At 43.1% G+C, this 19,085-nt stretch overlaps 4 protein-coding genes across 4 annotated transcripts; 2 read left to right on the top strand and 2 right to left on the bottom strand.

The window, feature by feature from the left end:
- Positions 1–1,349: 1,349 nt before the first annotated feature.
- On the top strand, positions 1,350–1,751 carry LOC306937214 (histone H2A-like; the record flags this gene model as incomplete). Its single annotated transcript, XM_079520880.1, has 1 exon — positions 1,350–1,751. One exon carries the CDS (start codon positions 1,350–1,352, stop codon positions 1,749–1,751), a length of 402 nt encoding a protein of 133 aa, XP_079377006.1.
- Positions 1,752–4,784: 3,033 nt separating this feature from the next.
- LOC306936672 (uncharacterized protein) lies at positions 4,785–5,756 on the bottom strand (the record flags this gene model as incomplete). Its single annotated transcript, XM_079520265.1, has 2 exons — positions 4,785–5,081; positions 5,442–5,756. The coding sequence occupies 2 exons, from the start codon at positions 5,754–5,756 to the stop codon at positions 4,785–4,787; spliced, it is 612 nt and encodes a 203-aa protein (XP_079376391.1).
- Positions 5,757–8,929: 3,173 nt separating this feature from the next.
- On the top strand, positions 8,930–9,414 carry LOC306937435 (histone H3.2-like). The gene has a single exon (XM_079521179.1). The coding sequence runs from the start codon at positions 8,933–8,935 to the stop codon at positions 9,341–9,343; it is 411 nt and encodes a 136-aa protein (XP_079377305.1). The 5' UTR covers positions 8,930–8,932; the 3' UTR covers positions 9,344–9,414.
- A 5,967-nt stretch (positions 9,415–15,381) lies between these two features.
- On the bottom strand, positions 15,382–17,778 carry LOC306936935 (NKAP-like protein). Its single transcript, XM_079520597.1, has one exon. The coding sequence runs from the start codon at positions 17,578–17,580 to the stop codon at positions 16,195–16,197; it is 1,386 nt and encodes a 461-aa protein (XP_079376723.1). The 5' UTR covers positions 17,581–17,778; the 3' UTR covers positions 15,382–16,194.
- Between the last annotated feature and the right edge of the window lie 1,307 nt (positions 17,779–19,085).

Below are 19,085 nucleotides of genomic sequence, written 5' to 3'. Positions count from 1 at the left end.
AGGTGGGTTTTCAGACTATAGCGGAATATTGGGAGTGAGGCTGCAGTTCTGATTGTAATGGGAAGTGCATTCCATAGTTTTGGAACACCATTGCTTGATGTTCTGTGTAAAGCACATTTAATTGACTTGTTGAAATAAAATGGCTTTGCCTTTCATAGTAGCATGCCCCCCCTCATTGTGTTATTTAGAACAAAAGGAGTCATGCAGAACATTGGGCCACACAACTAATAGTCTTCACGCAATGTCACCCAACACAAGACATTTTGTAAGATGTGTTTATCACTCTTCTACAGTATATAGAAAAACACCAACCTGGGTGTACATGCTTTTCATTAAAAGCAAATGGCCCATTGCCAAGCAATAATAGTCATCCAATTTATTTTAGTTTTCCTCCCAGAGACGGGCCATCATTGACAAAATCCACATGCTAAAACCTGGCACATGTTAACTCAATCACTATTGCAACAATGCCACACCAAACTCTTGTACCAGACTCAGTTTTTTTAGCTAGGAGTCCTAAAACCTGAACATAACTGGAAAGTAAATCTCCCACTACTGTGCACATGTGAGTTAAGACTAAAGGCGCGATTCATAGGCTACTCCTATTTTAGAGCCGAATAAAAGTCGGTTCGGCGCTGTAGAGCCTACAATGTGACGTAATTTGAGGTTCGGGGGTGCGGGTACCGTCCTAAAGTCGGCTCTTCGGTGCTACTGAAAATTTCTGACGAGCCGAAATCATTTCGGCACTACAGCGCCGAAACAGCGGTAAAATAGGAGTATGAATCGGCCCCTAAGAGTCTAAAACACAACTGAACTTAGACAACACATTTATTAACACACAGTTAAAATCCCCCCCCCCCCCCTATACTAGAAACATGTTCAACGCTCAACCCCCACCTCCACTTTGAGAAGCAAACGCTGATAGACATGCAGATTATATTTACACCAAAGCTCTCCTCTCTACACTTGCTTTGTACAGAAGAGTCTCATCCCATGACTATGAATAGCTGCTAGTTTTGGTGTGAAGCATCACACCAACATTTTAAATTTAAATGTTTATACTGAGTGTGTGGTTTTGGGGGTGTTGTTATGTGCTTGCGGACAGACACACATGGCACCAAAGCATGGTGTCTGTTGGCGCATGGCAGCACCTTCAGAACAACATACTCGGTGCAGGCATCTGGACGTTAGAGTGTGCGTGCGGATAGACACACATGGCACCAAAGCATGGTGCTATTTGCTCGTGCGCTCTGGTGCCTAGGTGTTTGTCTCAATTTTGATGACATATATGTAACTTTGTATTTATATGATGACAAGCAGCCTGTTTTTGAATGTAATTCCAAGCCTTGATGTGTAGGCTACTGTGGTGCTTTGTAATTTGTGGAAATTCAATAAAATACTTTAAAATTAGGAAAACCGGAGGAAAGGCCAAGACCCGCTCATCCTGTGCCGGGCTCCAGTTTCCCGTCGGTCGTGTCCACAGACTGCTGCGTAAAGGCAACTATGCCCAGAGAGTCGGTGCCGGAGCTCCAGTGTACCTCGCTGCGGTGCTCGAATATCTGACCGCTGAGATCCTAGAGTTGGCTGGAAACGCTGCCCGTGACAACAAGAAGACTCGTATCATCCCCCGTCACCTCCAGCTGGCCGTCCGCAACAAACTGCTGGGTGGAGTGACCATCGCTAAGGGCGGTGTGCCCAACATCCAGGCTGTTCTGCTCCCCAAGAAGACCGAGAAGGCCGCAAAGAAATAGATCCGCTTCATTTCGACCGAACAAACTCACAAAGGCTCTTTTAAGAGCCACCCACTGTCTCCATAATAACTTCCAATGTCATTAAGGAGGGACACGCACACTGCCTGAATTAAGTTTCCTAGTTCCTTCGCCTAGTATGAACCTGTAAATATGGCAGACTTTGTATTTATGGTGTCTGCATTAGCATTGTTGCATTGTTTTTTTTTAATGTGTTGCAATGAATTAAAATGGGCTATAAACTATGTTATAACACCCACAGTTCCCAATATTCATAGTGGTACTTCAATGCTGTTTATTTGTGCGAATACAGGTGCAACTACATTTAATCATGCATGCTTATCCCTTGAAACAATACACGTTTAGTAGTGTTTATAACTTGCTGGGTTGATACTAGTGTTAATGCTGACCCATTATATAAGTAGGCAATACTTTTAAAGCATTGTGACAGATTTGGGTAACAATGATTCATGGACAGCCACTGCTTAGGTCTAAAATCGCAGAGTAGACTCGTTTGAAAGGCCACACAATGTGTAATGTGTTAACGGTGACTTGTGGTCATTGTAAATTCATATTCCCTGGTTCAGTTTGGGTAGTAGAGTTCCCGGGCCGCCTTCAAAACAAGTGATCCAAATCTCATACAGTAGACCGGGACTGTATAAAATGACCAGCTTCATATTATTGACATCACAAGTTTACACAATACTTTAAGTTTGCTTGCCCACAAACCACAGCTATGATGAACATGGCCAGGGCCATGGGCCATAGAAATATAATCTCTTCATACTAATACGGTATTAGTAGCAAATAGACTGACTGCAGTAAGTGGACAGGGACTGACTGTACAGTATAGATTTACCCTAAACGTTTATTATCATATACACCTATATAGTGGGAAAATAGATCAGGCATCGACATATTTGAGCGCATCGCCGGTGAAGCCTCTCATCTGGGCCACTACAATAAGCCCCACCATCTCGTCTAGGGAGATTCAGACCGCCGTCCGCCTGCTTCTCCCCGTGAGCTGGCCAAGCATGCAGTGTCTGAGGGCACCAAGGCTGTGACCAAGTACACCAGCTCCAAGTAAACTATTCTCTCTGCTCTAAACACAACGGTCCTTTTAAGGACCACACATATTTTCCAAGAAAGAGTTTATCCAAATGTCATCAGACAGGATTATATAAAATGACTGCTGTGAATAGGGTCTGTAATTCTAAGCTTGAGTCTAGACTGATACACCATTAAACTGGAATGCAGGCTCATTTCAAATTGTATTCCAAAACGTAATGTTACGTACAACTTGTTGCATCGTCTCCCTTGATACATTCATATAGATGGACATTTATTGTATCATTCCATATTCAACTGTTTGCTATACGATAACTATATGCTGTTGGCCAGGAATATGTATAGACATTGATGAGTGCATGAATAATTTGGCATTTGCTAAGCAGACACATACTTTAATTCACACATTGAAGATGAAATGCCTGGGTTTATTTATTTTTTATAGTTGATTAAGAAGGTCTGGTCTTAGAAAAGGTCTGGTCTTACTTTAATGAGAAATAATAACTAATAATGCATCTAACTGAAATAAACCATGGATTAAATGTGTGATCAACATGCAAATCATTTAAATCCCCTCAATCACTCACTCAGACATTCTACCCTGTTGGGGAGGGGAGGCATTGTTTCATTGTATTGAACTCAACAAGATGCTTCACACCAAAACCAGCAGTTGTTCACACTTCATTGTCCTGGAATGGGTGCGGAATGAGACTCTTCTGTACCAAGCAAGTCTAGAGTTTTGGTTTAAATCTAATCTACATGTCTAGTATCAGTGGCTTCTCAAAGCGCATGTGGGGGTTGAGCATATTTTACTAGGGGAGGGGATGTGTGTATGTGTGTGTGTGTGTGTGTGTGTGTGTGTGTGTGTGTGTGTGTGTGTGTGTGTGTGTGTGTGTGCGTGTGTGCGTGCGTGCGTGCGTGCGTGTGTGTGTGTGTGTGTGTGTGTGTGTGTGTGTGTGTGTGTGTGTGTGTGTGTGTGTGTGTGTGTGTGTGTGTGTGTGTGTGTGTGTGTGTGTGTGTGTGTCAAGATAATGGTCACATTTAGTGTTGTTCTCTCTCTCACACACACACAAACTCTCTCTATATTATATATCATATTATACTATATATTAATATGTGATGAATTATCCCCACCATTCCTAATGTTTTGTCAAATCTAGCCTCGACGAATTCATGCAAAGACTAAACTATGTTATTTCGATAGCATGTATAATAATACTATATAGACCAGCACTATAGTGTATACTCATAGGTTCATTGATTGTACAGATATTCTACTGTTAGACAGATGTTATGTTCTCATCCTTGATGAATTCGTGAGATATAGGCACAACACATGGTAATACATGTCTAACTTGACAATTTCAATTTGATTTGGTGGACGTGTTACTGTTTTTCTCTTTAGTTGTTTTGCTATTACATTTGTAATGGCACTACTCAATTGAAATGCTATTTCGAACAAAACAGTGGTCATGGCCATAGCAAAACAGTGATTGATGGCTTCACAAATATTGATGTCAATATTTATTAGGGGTGGGGGGATTTGCAAAATGTTATTTATCTAACTGAATGTATTGATTTGATTACGTGAGTAACTTTGATGTATCAATCTGATGACATGTATTCTTTATCTGATGTGATGTAATGCCATGCGTTGAATATTGTGTTGTACTGTGATATTTTGGATTAGAGCAATGAGAGCATCAGATAGGCCAGCAGCAGAAATGATGTTTGCAATACATAATATTAGCAATGAATATTTTAGAAAGGGTCCATATTTTTGCTCGTAAGGCAACAAAAATGTATTACTATAAAGCCATAAACTGGTTATTATTCCAGTGCTCACATGTGACCATGACGTAACAAGTGAGGATAGTATACTCTTGTAAAATAATGTGGTCGGCTCTTAAAAGAGCCTTTTGTGGGTATAAAGATGGAGAAGTCCGTTTACTTCCTTTTGGGAGCGGCCTACTTTGCTGCCTTGGGTTTGGCAACCTTCTTGGCAGGAGCTTTCTTGACTGCTGCTGGCTTCTTAGCCACTTTCTTGGGGCTCTTGGCGGCCTTCTTCGGGCTTTTAGCTGCTACTTTCTTGGCGGCAGGCTTCTTGGCTTTCTTGGGTGATTTCTTGGCGTCTGCGGGCTTCTTTGCTGCCACCTTCTTGGGCTTCTTAGCTGCTACGGGTTTCTTGGCTGCAGCAGGCTTCTTTGCTTTAACTGCTTTCTTAGCAATAGGTTTCTTTACCTTCACCGCTTCTGCCTTGTTCATCTTGAAAGAGCCAGAAGCCCCGGTGCCTTTCAGCTGGACCAGGGTGCCTTTAGTGACCAGGCTCTTGACGGCGATCTTAACGCGGGACTTGTTCTTCTCCACATCGTAGCCGCCGGCAGCCAGAGCCTTCTTGACCGCAGCCAGGGACACACCGCTCCGCTCCTTGGAGGCGGACACGGCCTTGACGACCAGATCAGCGACGCTGGGGCCGGTCTTCTTGGGTCGGGGTGCTGCCTTCTTCTTGGCGGCCTTGGCCGGTGACGGAGCTGGTGCGACTTCTGCCATTATTATCTTCATTATTATCGGGTGCATTATCTCGTACATTGCTTTAACTGCTTTCTTAGCAATAGGTTTCTTTACCTTCACCGCTTCTGCCTTGTTCATCTTGAAAGAGCCAGAAGCCCCGGTGCCTTTCAGCTGGACCAGGGTGCCTTTAGTGACCAGGCTCTTGACGGCGATCTTAACGCGGGACTTGTTCTTCTCCACATCGTAGCCGCCGGCAGCCAGAGCCTTCTTGACCGCAGCCAGGGACACACCGCTCCGCTCCTTGGAGGCGGACACGGCCTTGACGACCAGATCAGCGACGCTGGGGCCGGTCTTCTTGGGTCGGGGTGCTGCCTTCTTCTTGGCGGCCTTGGCCGGTGACGGAGCTGGTGCTGGTGCGACTTCTGCCATTATTATCTTCATTATTATCGGGTGCATTATCGCGTACATTGCTGTTCCTTCTCTCAAGTAAACTCTCACAGACTGATGCTGAACGCTCTGAAGGGGCTGGACTTAAACACCACATGAGAACCACGTGGAGTCAACACACACAGGCATTCTTCTCTTGTGCCACTTGTGTTTTCTCCTCGATTAAAACAAGTTATAACAAACTACTGTTTATATTATTTAATGCGACAAAGAGCTGACCAGTTAACACACATGTGCCTTTCTGTCATGAATGTATCTAAGATGAAAGCAGTGCACTCCTTTTTAGTAATAACCTCAAAACATCACCTGTCTGAGTCAGATCAAAGTGTTGCCTTTGTCATTGTTCTTCTAAAATATTGTAAACTATGTTGAACATAGCAGGACGCTGTCATTGTACAGCTGCACAACTCCTGAATCCAGTCACCAGGAGTTAATCTGCAATACAATTGAGTTCAATCTCCCATTTGATGCGTCGTACTGAGTTCAAAGGTTATATAAAGTCCAATAAACATAACTCATCGGACCTTAAAGAAATGTATTTTTTTAATGATTACCACCGTGATACATATCCCAAAACGAATGGGTCAGCGTGATATGAACAAATGAATGAGAGTTTTGGATGTATATCCAATCTATACATGTCTTATCAGTGGCTTCTCAGAGTGGAGAGTGGAGGGGGGGTTGAGCTACTGAGTAGAGTGTAGTGTGTGTGTGTGTGTGTGTGTGTGTGTGTGTGTGTGTGTGTGTGTGTGTGTGTGTGTGTGTGTGTGTGTGTGTGTGTGTGTGTGTGTGTGTGTGTGTGTGTGTGTGTGTGTGTGCATTGATGTAGGCCTATGTATATGTGTAAAAGGACCCCCCTAAAATGAGAAGCTGCATCTCAAGGGCTAACCTCTGTGTGTGTGGACGCTGCACACAGACTGAAAAACAACAAGCAATGCTTGATAAATGCATTTTATATATGTGATGTATCCCCATGCTTTTTGTTCTTGCCTAATGTAAATCGCTCTGGATTAAGAGCGTCTGCTAATGTCTAAATTGTTGTAAATTGCACAGCAGAATTAGGGTGATACCCACTCATTAATACCCACTCATCAAAATAATGAAGAGAGCGATGTGTGTGTGTGTGTGTGTGTGTGTGTGTGTGTGTGTGTGTGTGTGCATTGATGTAGGCCTATGTATATGTGTAAAAGGACCCCCCTAAAATGAGAAGCTGCATCTCAAGGGCTAACCTCTGTGTGTGTGGACGCTGCACACAGACTGAAAAACAACAAGCAATGCTTGATAAATGCATTTTATATATGTGATGTATCCCCATGCTTTTTGTTCTTGCCTAATGTAAATCGCTCTGGATTAAGAGCGTCTGCTAATGTCTAAATTGTTGTAAATTGCACAGCAGTGATACCCACTCATTAATACCCACTCATCAAAATAATGAAGAGAGCGATTACATTTCAGGACCGCCTAAAATAAAGGTGGTCAATCATAGAGAAACCCTACAGGGATGCCCCCTATGTCAGCTGGTCCAGGGACTATATGCCAGCCAGGCGGTAAACCCATTGGATTTAACCAGATTATAAGAAAACAAAAAGAAAGCTATACCTGACGACTGGAAAGAGACCACCAAAAAACATAGCTAAATGGAATGCTATCTATCACTAAAAAGATAATATACATGGCTGAACCCAGGTGAAAAAGAAATATACTAAAGTATAGTACATTTATTATATAAATGTATTATTTTCAAAAAAATTATATATATATATTTTAATATATTTTAATGTACTTTCCCCCCCGAAAAAAATACAATTTAATTACAAATAAAGTACAGCACAGTACACTTTTGCTGGTGTCATTAAGTATATTAAAGTATACTATCATTACATTTATAGTGCATTAACAATACATATCAGGTACTAAATAAATATATAGAGTATATTGCAATTATGCTTAAAATATACTATCAATGTATTGCAAATATACTTGTATTTGTTTCAAGTATACTATCAATGTATTACAAATATACGAGTATGTAATAAATTAATTTGAAGTATACTTTTAATAGTTTGAAGTAGTAATGTAATAATAACGCATTTAAACTCACTACAAGTACACAGACAATTAATTTAAAATATACTATTATTTCAATTAAAGTATGTTTGTGTTGTAACATTATTATTACATTGCTAGTACACTTGAAACTATTGAAAGTGTACTTCAAATGAATTTATATTATACTCCAAGTATATTTTGAGCATAATTACTATACTACTATTACTATATATATATTTATTTAGTACAAATGAGTATATTAAATATACTTCTGAAAAGTATAAATTTGCATATATTCTTAAAAAAAGAATATGCCAAAAATTGTCATATTGTAAAGGCTTGAGGTATAGTTGCGGCCTGCAAGAGCCATGACAACTCTTTGTTGGAGCAACCATCAACAACAAACCCAATCCAACAGATACTACACATGTGATTACTTACAGGGAAACAAATGCTTCAACAGTCAACACCATCCAGCCGAAATAAAAGCCTACACTGGGTCAGGGTGGCATCAGTGCTCGGTTCATTACTGGGCGCCTTTATTAAATAATTTTATATAGAAATCAGCTGTTGCTTAAGTATTTCCGGTTAGTCTATTTTATGAGGGACTCAGACAACATATTATGAATTATAATATACAATTGAGCACATAAATCCCAACACCCTTAATCAAGCTGTATGGAGTGCATGAAACCTGCATGATAAGGGGGATCAGTGCAGGCTGTGCAGCATAAAACAACATGAGCAATGTGTGGCCTAGTCCAAATTGAACAAGAGAAGGCATACATACATATTAAAAACAATTTGCATGTATAAAAATCCTGTTAAAATATTAAACATATTTTAATATGTTAATATGTTCCACTTTGTAAAAGTCTATGGCGGCTGTGCGCCCCACCAATCATAGAAACGGACGAGAGCGCGGGCTCAGTGTGTATGAACTCCGCACCAATCACTACTAGTGGCACGAGCGGCTCCTCCCAAAGAAGGAGGTTTCTGACCAGAGACCAATCGGAGAAGGACGGTGCCTCAGAGCCGATGAGATAAAACGCTGCAGCTTGTGCTCATTTATTACAACTTACAAGTATAACTATACAGAGAGAGATAAAATGGCAAGAACCAAGCAGACCGCTCGTAAGTCTACCGGTGGCAAAGCGCCCAGGAAACAACTCGCCACCAAGGCAGCTCGTAAGAGCGCGCCGGCAACCGGTGGAGTGAAGAAGCCTCACCGTTACCGTCCCGGTACAGTGGCTCTGAGGGAGATCCGTCGTTACCAGAAATCCACCGAGCTGCTGATCCGCAAGCTGCCCTTCCAGCGCCTGGTCAGGGAGATCGCCCAGGACTTCAAGACCGACCTGCGCTTCCAGAGCTCCGCCGTCATGGCTCTCCAGGAGTCAGCCGAAGCTTATCTGGTCGGTCTGTTTGAGGACACCAACCTTTGCGCCATCCACGCAAAGAGGGTGACCATCATGCCCAAAGACATCCAGCTGGCCCGTCGTATCCGCGGAGAACGTGCTTAAACCTTTCTGACATTAGTAGAACCCCAAACCGGCTCTTTTAAGAGCCACCCATCTATTTATTTTAAAGAGCATTTCCCACAGGGTTTTAGTCGTAGTGGCATATGAGCAATAAAATAATATAGTACGACACTGGTCTCCTCCCATATAGATGCATTACCGCGTAAATCAAGCATGAATTTGGTAGTTTGTGGCAACGGCTGCCAGTGCCACTGTTAATAGTGTTATCCGCCTGCCTGATTTATTTCCCGCTATTAGTTCTCCAGCATGCCTGATATAATAATGTCCCGCTGGACTAGGGTAGGGATATAATTATGATGACATTTAATAATAGCTATTCGACGCTCCAATTTAAATCCAGTTGTAACACTTTCTATAGTCGGTCCACTAATTTACCGCAGTCAATTTGCTACTAATCCGATATGACGTGATCCTCCATGATGTCCCTGACCAGTGTACCAAACAGCAATCAGAATTGGCAAACTTGAAGTCAATTTATCCAATGCTGACAAGTCGGTGTGAATTTATAGTCTAGTTTATATAGAAATCTAATTTAATATTGCATATTTATCTTTGCATTCGTGTTATATTTCATATTCGCTTGATATTTGTGTAGGTTGCTGAATTTAAATGTGCAAAGCGATTTTTTACACCCTGGATTTACGTGGCATGGTGCGTCATGGCCACATGAGGCCAACGGCTCCAACCCTGCACTGATGCATCTTATGTAGTTGTCTCCACCAGGCCGAAGGCATGGGGAGAGAGTATGTTTTGTCAGTCCGTCCGTGTGTCCGTGTGTCCGTCCGTCCGTGTGTCCGTCCGTCTGTGAACAGCTAATCTCCGGCACCGTTAACCCGGTCGATGCCAAATTTTGCACACGCACTCCCTGAATGCCAACGATGAACCTCTGCCCAAAAATTCCAGAACGGCCTGTTATAGCGCCACCAGGAGGCCACTTTGTGCAAAACAAGTTTTTGGACAGTACACCTACAGATTTTGTCCAAACATCACGCAAATTGGTACACAGTCTCTCTAGAGCCATTCAACGAAACAGGTCTTTCAGATTTCTCAGACTCCATCCTGATTGGCTAAGATTGGCTTCCAAAGTTTGCAGGAGTGCTCAGTTTCAAACAAAATGCTGCAAATCATGAACACATCGTCTGATTTCCGTGAAATTGCGCACGCACATTCCCACTAGGCCGAGGAAGAAATGCCACGTTAACATTTTCAACTATAACTGGCCGAAAAGTGTTTTTACCTCCAACTGCACGGATTTGTGGATAACTTTGTATGCCAACTCCCTAGAGGCCAAGGAAAAACCTTTGCCTGGAATTTTTCACATCTGCTCTTTATAGCGCCACCAGGAGGCCGACATATGTAAAACACATTTTATAATATTACTCCTTCAGATTTTATCCAAATTTCACGCAAATCGGTACACATGCTCTCCATAGTCATGTGATCAAGACGCGTTTGTTTGATTTCTCATAATCCACCTTAATTGCCTACGATTGGCTTCTAAACTTTTCAGGAGTAGCCCGCTTTGTACCCGTTTTGTACAAATCGCCACAACTACTCAACATATTCCCACTAGGCTGAGGAAGAAATGCCACTTGACAGTTTTCAAATCAGCCTCATGGTGGTGCTACAACAGGCCAAGTCGTGTTGCACACACACACACACACACACACACACACACACACACACACACACACACACACACACACACACACACACACACACACACACACACACACACACACACACACACACACACACACACACCCACACACTTATATTACTCCTAAACATTTTGCCAAACATCACACACACTCCTATCCTCCTGGTGGAGACCTGTGCCCAGAAGGGCACTTTCTCTAGTTAACAATGTTATATACAAATAACAGGAAGACATGTCAATGCGGGATTATGATATACATGTAAATTTCACTGTTCACATGCAGATACCTAATCGCTGTCAGTCCATGAATCATGGCTAATTTGCAAACATTGCCTACTTGAATGGAATAAACTCTGTAAAGTGCATGTGGGCGGCTCTTAAAAGAGCCTTTGGTCCTCATTCACAACGGCGTTTACGCTCATAAAGTGACGTTACGTGAGCGGAGCGTGAGCGGACAGGCATTTACGTGGATTCCCACATTACGTGGGAATTCATGAACTTGAACGTGAACTTGACGGTGACGTGGGTTGGTCGGAAATTCCGCTGAAAGCTGCGCCACCTCTCATGGTCGTGTACGGCTTGCGTAGATTTATTAAGAAGGCTTTAGTCTTCATGCTGAATCAATTAAAAGTCCCCAAATCTCAGATAAAATATGTAGGCATGTGTCCCCAAAATTGGTCGCACATAAAAAAATTATAGCCTATATAAAAGCCAAGTATCACTTGTATGCCTAAATGCATGCATTCTAGAGGCAGGTTAGCCTAGAGTGCCATACAGAAACTGCCCCTGCAAGCCTGACACCTTTTTTATTTATTTATTAGGATATTTCTAGCATGCGCGATTGCGCTGCTCACTTGACAGCTTTCTACTCGCAGTGCAACGCGCTGTGAGCTTGTAGATCGGCTCTCGCAGTCTCGCGGACTCGCGCTGCATGTTAAAAAACAAACTCACAATTATAATAAGAACATACACTTATCTGCATTCTGCACTGTACGAATCCAACGTTGTTTAGTGTAGTAATGTCTGCAGTATAGGCCTATTTAAATTGTTTCGTTATGGAGCTCCTTTGAGTCAGTCTGACTGTCGGTGCGTGTGTGTGTGTGTGTGTGGGGGGGGGGGGGGGGGGGGGGGGGGGGGATTAGCCCTATATAAAAAATAGAAGACCACATTAGCCTATTTGAATGAATGGCATCAGCGTGTTTGAAAGTCGGCCAGTCATATCATAGTTTTAAGCCAGCTCACCTCCACTCGCGCTTGTTCACAAACATGACGGACAGACAGACAAGAAAGGCTGTTGATGATGATTATTATTGCCACTGTAACTCGCTGATCAGCATGTTGACAAAGACTCAGCCAATTAAAGTTTCACGTAGGCCTAAATGCCTTTGCTGCAAGCACCTATCTGCTATCTGCCTCCATTTGCGTCGTGGTATTAATTTATAATAATGTGTATTGATCACATGCGGACGCCACACAGAATAGCCAACTCTAACCTGCAGCTGAGGAAACATACAACGTAGTTGGATCGGATGAAATAGCCTATAGCCTTTAGTCCAAAAACGAATTAATCCCACAAGAAAGAAAAGAAAGAAAATATGTCCTGTGTCCATGCATGTCCATATATTTGCTTTCCAAATCCGACGGGATTGCAGGAAATCAATCACCGCAGTAGACTAATCAATAGGGCCTTTTATCATTGCCGAGTTTTAATATAGCATTTGGTCGTGTGGTGAACAGTACAAATTAACTTCTTTCTCATTATGTGAAAGTAACTGTAACATCAGTTAACTTATTAACGTTCTGACATTTAACAAGGAGTGAAGTACTGCGTGCCAAGTTGGCAAGTTTTGTTTATAATTATATACATATAACTCGCGCTGTTTGCTTGAAGATCTGTCCGTGCAGAGACCCGCCTGTCAAAATTAACTGCTCTACAAGCTCATCGCGGCTGTTGCAGGCTATGATGACGTATTTCGATATTTCCTGTTGCCTTATATGGTGTGGGATGGGCGTTCTAACCAGGCGACACCAGGCGAATCGCTTGGGAAAAATGCGGAAAGGCTACACTCTGCGATCCGCACAAATGAAGTGATTACACCAGCTTCCCTGAATACGACGGGAGCAAATCGCAGCGTGATCGGACAGAGAAATACGATGATATTTAGTATCTGTTTACGCATACGTTACACTGCGGTGTATTTCTCCTTTGTGAATGAGGACCTTTGGGTTGTTGGTAGAGTCTCCTCGTAGATCAGACCGGAGATACGCTTCACTCCGCCACGGCGAGCCAGACGGGGATACCGGGCTTGGTGATTCCCTGGATGTTATCACGAAGCACCTTGCGATGGCGCTTGGCGCCTCCTTTTCCAAGTCCCTTGCCTCCTTTTCGCTTATACTTTATTGAAAATTATTCAGGGGTTTATTTATTATGTCTTGAGTCAAGAGTTCTTTGTCTTTTACATAGCAGCACTGTAATTTTCCTTAATTTTAAAACCAATTTGTGCCATTTTCCCCCACACAAAGCTAGACCTCTGGCAGTCTACAAGCAGGGGCTCAATTGTCTCATCTTGACCACAATTTAGGATTGGGCATTTAACGGTTTTGACGAAGCAGCTCCATTTCACTATACTGCTCTCACTGCTAGTCTCCTCACAGAGACCAGCCACATGACATCTCTCTTTTTTATATAGATATATTTTTACTATTAATATTTTTTAAACAAACCCGCTTTTGATTTTCATCTAGATATTTGTATAGGGAAAAATGCCACCATATAAATCGTCACTTATCTTACCATAAATACATTTACTCGACATTTCAGTCCAGTCAATATTTAAATGTGCAGAGTTTGACAATAAATCATCACCGTACATGACTTTAAAATAAGGCACTATGAGCTCCTTGCCCGGCCCTTCTTTTTGGTCCAGCTCAGCGCCTCCCCTATCCATACAGCCCTTCGTTTAAAACCAGATGCGGTCCTCATTCACAACGGCGTTTACGCTCATAAAGTGACGTTACGTGAGCAGAGCGTGAGCGGACAGGCATTTACGTGAATTCCCACATTACGTGGGAATTCATGAACTTGAACGTGAACTTGACGCTGACGTTGGTTGGTCGGAAATTCCGCTAAAAGCTGCGCCAGCTCTCATGGTCGTGTACGGCTTGCGTAGATGTATTAAGAAGGATTTAGTCTTCATGCTGAATCAATTAAAAGTCCCCAAACCTCAGATAAAATATGTAGGCATGTGTCCCCAGCACTATATAAAAGCCAAGTATCACTTGTATGCCTATATGCATGCATTCTAGAGGCAAGTTAGCCTAGAGTCCCATACAGAAACTGCCCCCGAGCCCGACACCTTTTTATTTATTTATTAGGATATTTCTAGCATGCGCGATTGGGGCTGCTCACTCGGCAGCCTTCTACTCGCAGTACAACGCGTTGTGAGCTTGTAGATCGGCTCTCGCGGACTCGCGCTGCATGTTAAAAAACAAACTCACAATTATAATAAGAACATACACTTATCTGCATTCTGCACTGTACGAATCCAACGTTGTTTAGTGTAGTAATGTCTGCAGTATAGGCCTATTTAAATTGTTTCGTTATGGAGCTCCTTTGAGTTAGTCTGACTGTCGGTGTGTGTGTGTGTGTGTGTGTGTGTGTGTGTGTGGGGGGGGATTAGCCCTATATAAAAAATAGAAGACCACATTAGCCTATTTGAATGAATGGCATCAGCGTGTTTGAAAGTCGGCCAGTCATATCATAGTTTTAAGCAAGAAAGGCTGTTGATGATGATTATTATTACCACTGTAACTCTCTGATCAGCATGTTGACAGAGACTCAGCCAATTCAAGTTTCACGTAGGCCTAAATGCCTTTGCTGCAAGCACCTATCTGCCTCCATTTGCGTCGTGGTATTAATTTATAATAATGTATATTGATCACATGCGGACGCCACACAGAATAGCCAACTCTTACCTGCAGCTGAGGAAACATACAACGTAGGCCTAGTTGGATCGGATGAAATAGTGTTTACAAAATGACATTTTTAGTTTAAGTCCCAAATCCACAGCCAAGGCCTCCATATGTTTTACTCTTATATAATAGGTTTATTTTTGTAACTTCTCTAGTGGTTCCCCATATGAAATTAACCATAGTTTTATTAATTTTTTGCATGGTCCTTAGGAGGAAATATAGTTGCCAAAAATAGCAGTTTTGCCAAAACATGTTTTTATAATCTTTGTTCCATAACAACATGTCTTATTTTCCCATTTTTCTAATTCATCCTTTATTTCTTTATCTTTACAATCCCAGTTCTTTTCATGACTGGATTGATTACAAAACTGTACCCCGAGAACTGTCCTTTTTTTTTGCATAGTCAACTTTAATTACCAAAAAAGTACTGCATACATACACGAAATAGTAGCTTAAAATTACTATACAAACCCAAAAATAAAACCAGGCTACAGTGCCTTTGAAGCAGTTTACACAGTGAACAAAATGGTCTGTGCAAGAAAGAGATGGTAGAAAACATAATTTAGAGGTCGCAAAACCTTCCAGTGAAATTGGCTAGTGAATGCTGCAACCAGAGCAGGTACAAGACACGTTAACCTGACTTGTGGCGTGTTCATTTCACATTGTTAAGACAAAGAACCAAAATTCAGATTCCAGACAAAGTGGCAAACACAACACATGATAGAATCTATGATGTCAAAATGAGGGTAGTCCTCTCTTCAAGTGTCCAACATGTCCCGTGTCCACACACAGGACTCATACATTCAGCATCCAGTCTGAAAGTGTCATCTACCACCCATCTACACACAGCATCGTTTCCCAAACACAGGGTCGGCTCGGCACCCCATGTGATGCAGAAACCATTTTTTTGTGGGTCGCGAATAAAAAACATCCCCTTTTTTTCTTCGTTTTACAAAAGACATTGCATAGAAAACATTTAAAAAAGACTGAAAATAGCAGATATACAAGTTCAATGCGTATATCTGCATATATATGTTGTGTTTGTAGATCTTCTATTGTCACTAGTTTGGGTCCCAAGGAGACATTACATTTCTTCATTTGACCAAAGGTTTTGGAAACTCCGGTGGTCCACAGTACCGGCGGACAGGACTCTCCGATCCTATAAAGATGAGCTCGGTGACAGTCAAGGCAGAGTGAAGCTTCACTTCTTCTCTTCCTTACCGTTGGTTTTCCTGTGCACCAATTGTCGGAAACTGGACAGGATCTTGCTCTCCCTCTTGCTCCTCTCCTCCTGGTTGAAGGACGCCAGGGCTCGCCTTTCGTCCGCACTGTAGATCTGGTTCTCCTTCCTCAGACGCACGGCCTCCATGCGACGGTGTCTGCTGCCGCTCATGACGAAGCCGGACTTCTCGTAAATTACGATCTCGTCGCTGGTTAGCCCAATCTCTCCTCTCCTCGGGATCCGTTTACCTGCTAAGACATACTCGGCCATCGCCGCGCCCTCGCCCGGGAGCAGAGCGTGACCAAAGTCCAGAGGTTTGCCCCCTTGTTGAGACACGTGGGTGAGCGGGAGCTCCGGGCCCACCAGGTCCTCATCCATGCAGGTCCTCTCCACCCACAGCACCCCATTCGCACCCTCCTCCTCCTCCCCGGACTGCTCACTGCTCGAGTCACTGGAAGAAGCCTTGCGGTTCTTTTTTGCCTTCTTTTTCTTGGACTTCTTGGATTTTTTACTCTTCTTTTTCTTCTTCTTGACATCTTCCCCCTCCTCGTCTGAATCCGACTCGTTGTCCTCAGAGTGCTTCTTGTGTTTCTTCTTCTTGGATTTCTTCTTCTTGACATCTTCCCCCTCCTCGTCTGAATCCGACTCGCTGTCCTCAGAGTGCTTCTTGTGTTTCTTCTTCTTGGATTTCTTCTTCTTGACATCTTCCCCCTCCTCGTCTGAATCCGACTCGCTGTCCTCAGAGTGCTTCTTGCGTTTCTTCTTATTGGATTTCTTCTTCTTCTTTTTCTTCTTCTTCTTATCCTTTTTTGTGTCCTCCACTGGCGAGAACTCGTCCGAGTCAGGTTCCTTGACCCTGGGCGAGTATCCCCAAACCTCCGGGCAGCCCGTCTCGCCAATCCTCTCCCTCTCCTTCCGACGGGTGGCCATGAAGTCCGTCTGGATCTGGTGCTGAGCGGCATCCCTCTCTGGGTCGCCCCCGTCATTTCTGGAGCCATACTTTGGCTCGCTGTTGGACCAGTTGCTGCCACTGCTGTGTTTGTATGAGCTGTATTGTTGTTGTTGTTGTCTGGGCGGCGGCGGCGAGCGGCTCCGACGGGGGCTTCCTATGCGGAACCTCTTGATGTTCCTGGCCTCTCGGAGGCGACGTTCCCCGTCCTCTTTCTCCTGCGCTCTGTCGCGGGGCTTCGGGGGCTTGGGGCCGAAGTAATCCGGCCACAGCAGTCGGTCCCCCTGTGGTGACTTACTGCGACTCCGAGAGCGACTCCGTCTCCTGGGCCCCAGAGGACTCCTCCTCTGCTGCTGATCGCCGTCAGAAGAAGTAGAAGAACCGGCTCGATTCGACGACCCCGCCGCCGAAGGCATTTCGACCGCTTTCTACTTATCTACTAAATAATTCAACGTGGTTTCACTTGTGAGAGTCAACGGCTACCAAAACAAAAGAGCGAATGACCGAGGCTATTTGGCCGCAGATCTACAAACTCATCGCGCGTCAGGACCGCTTTGCCATTTTGAGTTAAGCTGTAGTTGCAGTTAGAACACTGAGTGATTTGATAGCTCAGAGCCTTGCCTTTTTATGTGTGTTCTGAGGACATGCAGAGCGAGCTGTGGGCTGCGTGGGCGTTACTAACTCCGCCCCCCACAACACACGCGCGCGCACACACACACACACACACACACACACACACACACACACACACACACACACACACACACACACACACACACACACACACACACACACACGCACACGCGCACACGCACACCCACAACTACTGTAGCTTTATCGCATGTGACAAAATCCACATTAGTCTGGGAAGTTTGGTATTTATATATTTTTTTATTGGTCTAAAATATTGTCTATACATACATTCATGAATCCACTTGCTGACCGGCTGTCGGTATTGAGCAATTGTTCATATGTGACCATACCATTGACATCCTGTATATGGCAAAAATATCAAACTTTCATTATGCTTTAAGTAGCATGTGACATATACACACCCACTCTATCTGCTCTATCCTTCTATAATATAGAAGGAAATAATTAGTGCTAATATTAATACATTATATGATATAGAATCTATATCATATAATAATGTATTAATATTAGCACTAATTATTTCTACATTTCATGACTTCATGTCTTGCTTATTTTTGTAACTAGGCAATATAAATTGCACAATGAGATAATTCTGATGATGTAAAGGTGGGCGCGTTATTAGATTAGTTTATCTTTTTTACAATTACATTTTAAATGACATTACTCAATATAAATGTTATTTTGAAGAGAAAAAAAAACATTGAACCAAAACCACGACCAAGGCCATAGCAAAAGTGGATTCACAAATTGTCAATATTCATTAGGGATGAGAATCCATAACTAGTAAAAGTATCAGGGGTGAAAAGTTTGGACGAGATCAGCATAAATAGGCCAGCAGCATAAATACATTTTGCAAGGGCCCATTGTTTGTGTCCTTGTGCCCATTATACAAATGCATACGAACCTTTTAAGCTAGTTATTATTCCAGTGACAATTACGTAAACGAAGTAAAGATAGGATACTCTTATAAAACAATGTGGTAGGCTCTTAAAAGAGCCTTTTGTGGGTATAAATATGGTGCAGACTAATTACTTATTTTTGGGAGCCGCCTTATTTGCTGCCTTGGGTTTGGCAACCTTCTTGGCTGGAACTTTCTTGGCTGATGCGGGCTTCTTGGCCACTTTCTTGGGGCTCTTGGTGGCCTACAGAGTGCGTCCCTGTCTCTTCAGAGCATAGACAACATCCATGGCGGTCAGTCTTTCTCTTGGCGTGCTCGGTGTAGGTGACGGCGTCACGGATCACGGTCTCCAGGAAAACCTTGAGGACA

This window comes from Electrona antarctica (genome assembly GCF_951216825.1).
Source record: "Electrona antarctica genome assembly, chromosome: 14".
Taxonomy (NCBI): domain Eukaryota; kingdom Metazoa; phylum Chordata; class Actinopteri; order Myctophiformes; family Myctophidae; genus Electrona; species Electrona antarctica.
The sequence above is the reverse complement of the archived record's forward strand: the minus strand, read 5'-3'. Positions and strand labels throughout refer to the sequence as shown.

Coding starts and splice junctions, on each gene's coding strand:
- LOC306936935 (XM_079520597.1), bottom strand. CDS start 17,580: ATGCCTTCGGCGGCGGGGTCGTCGAATCGAGCCGGTTCTTCTACTTCT.
- LOC306937435 (XM_079521179.1), top strand. CDS start 8,933: ATGGCAAGAACCAAGCAGACCGCTCGTAAGTCTACCGGTGGCAAAGCG.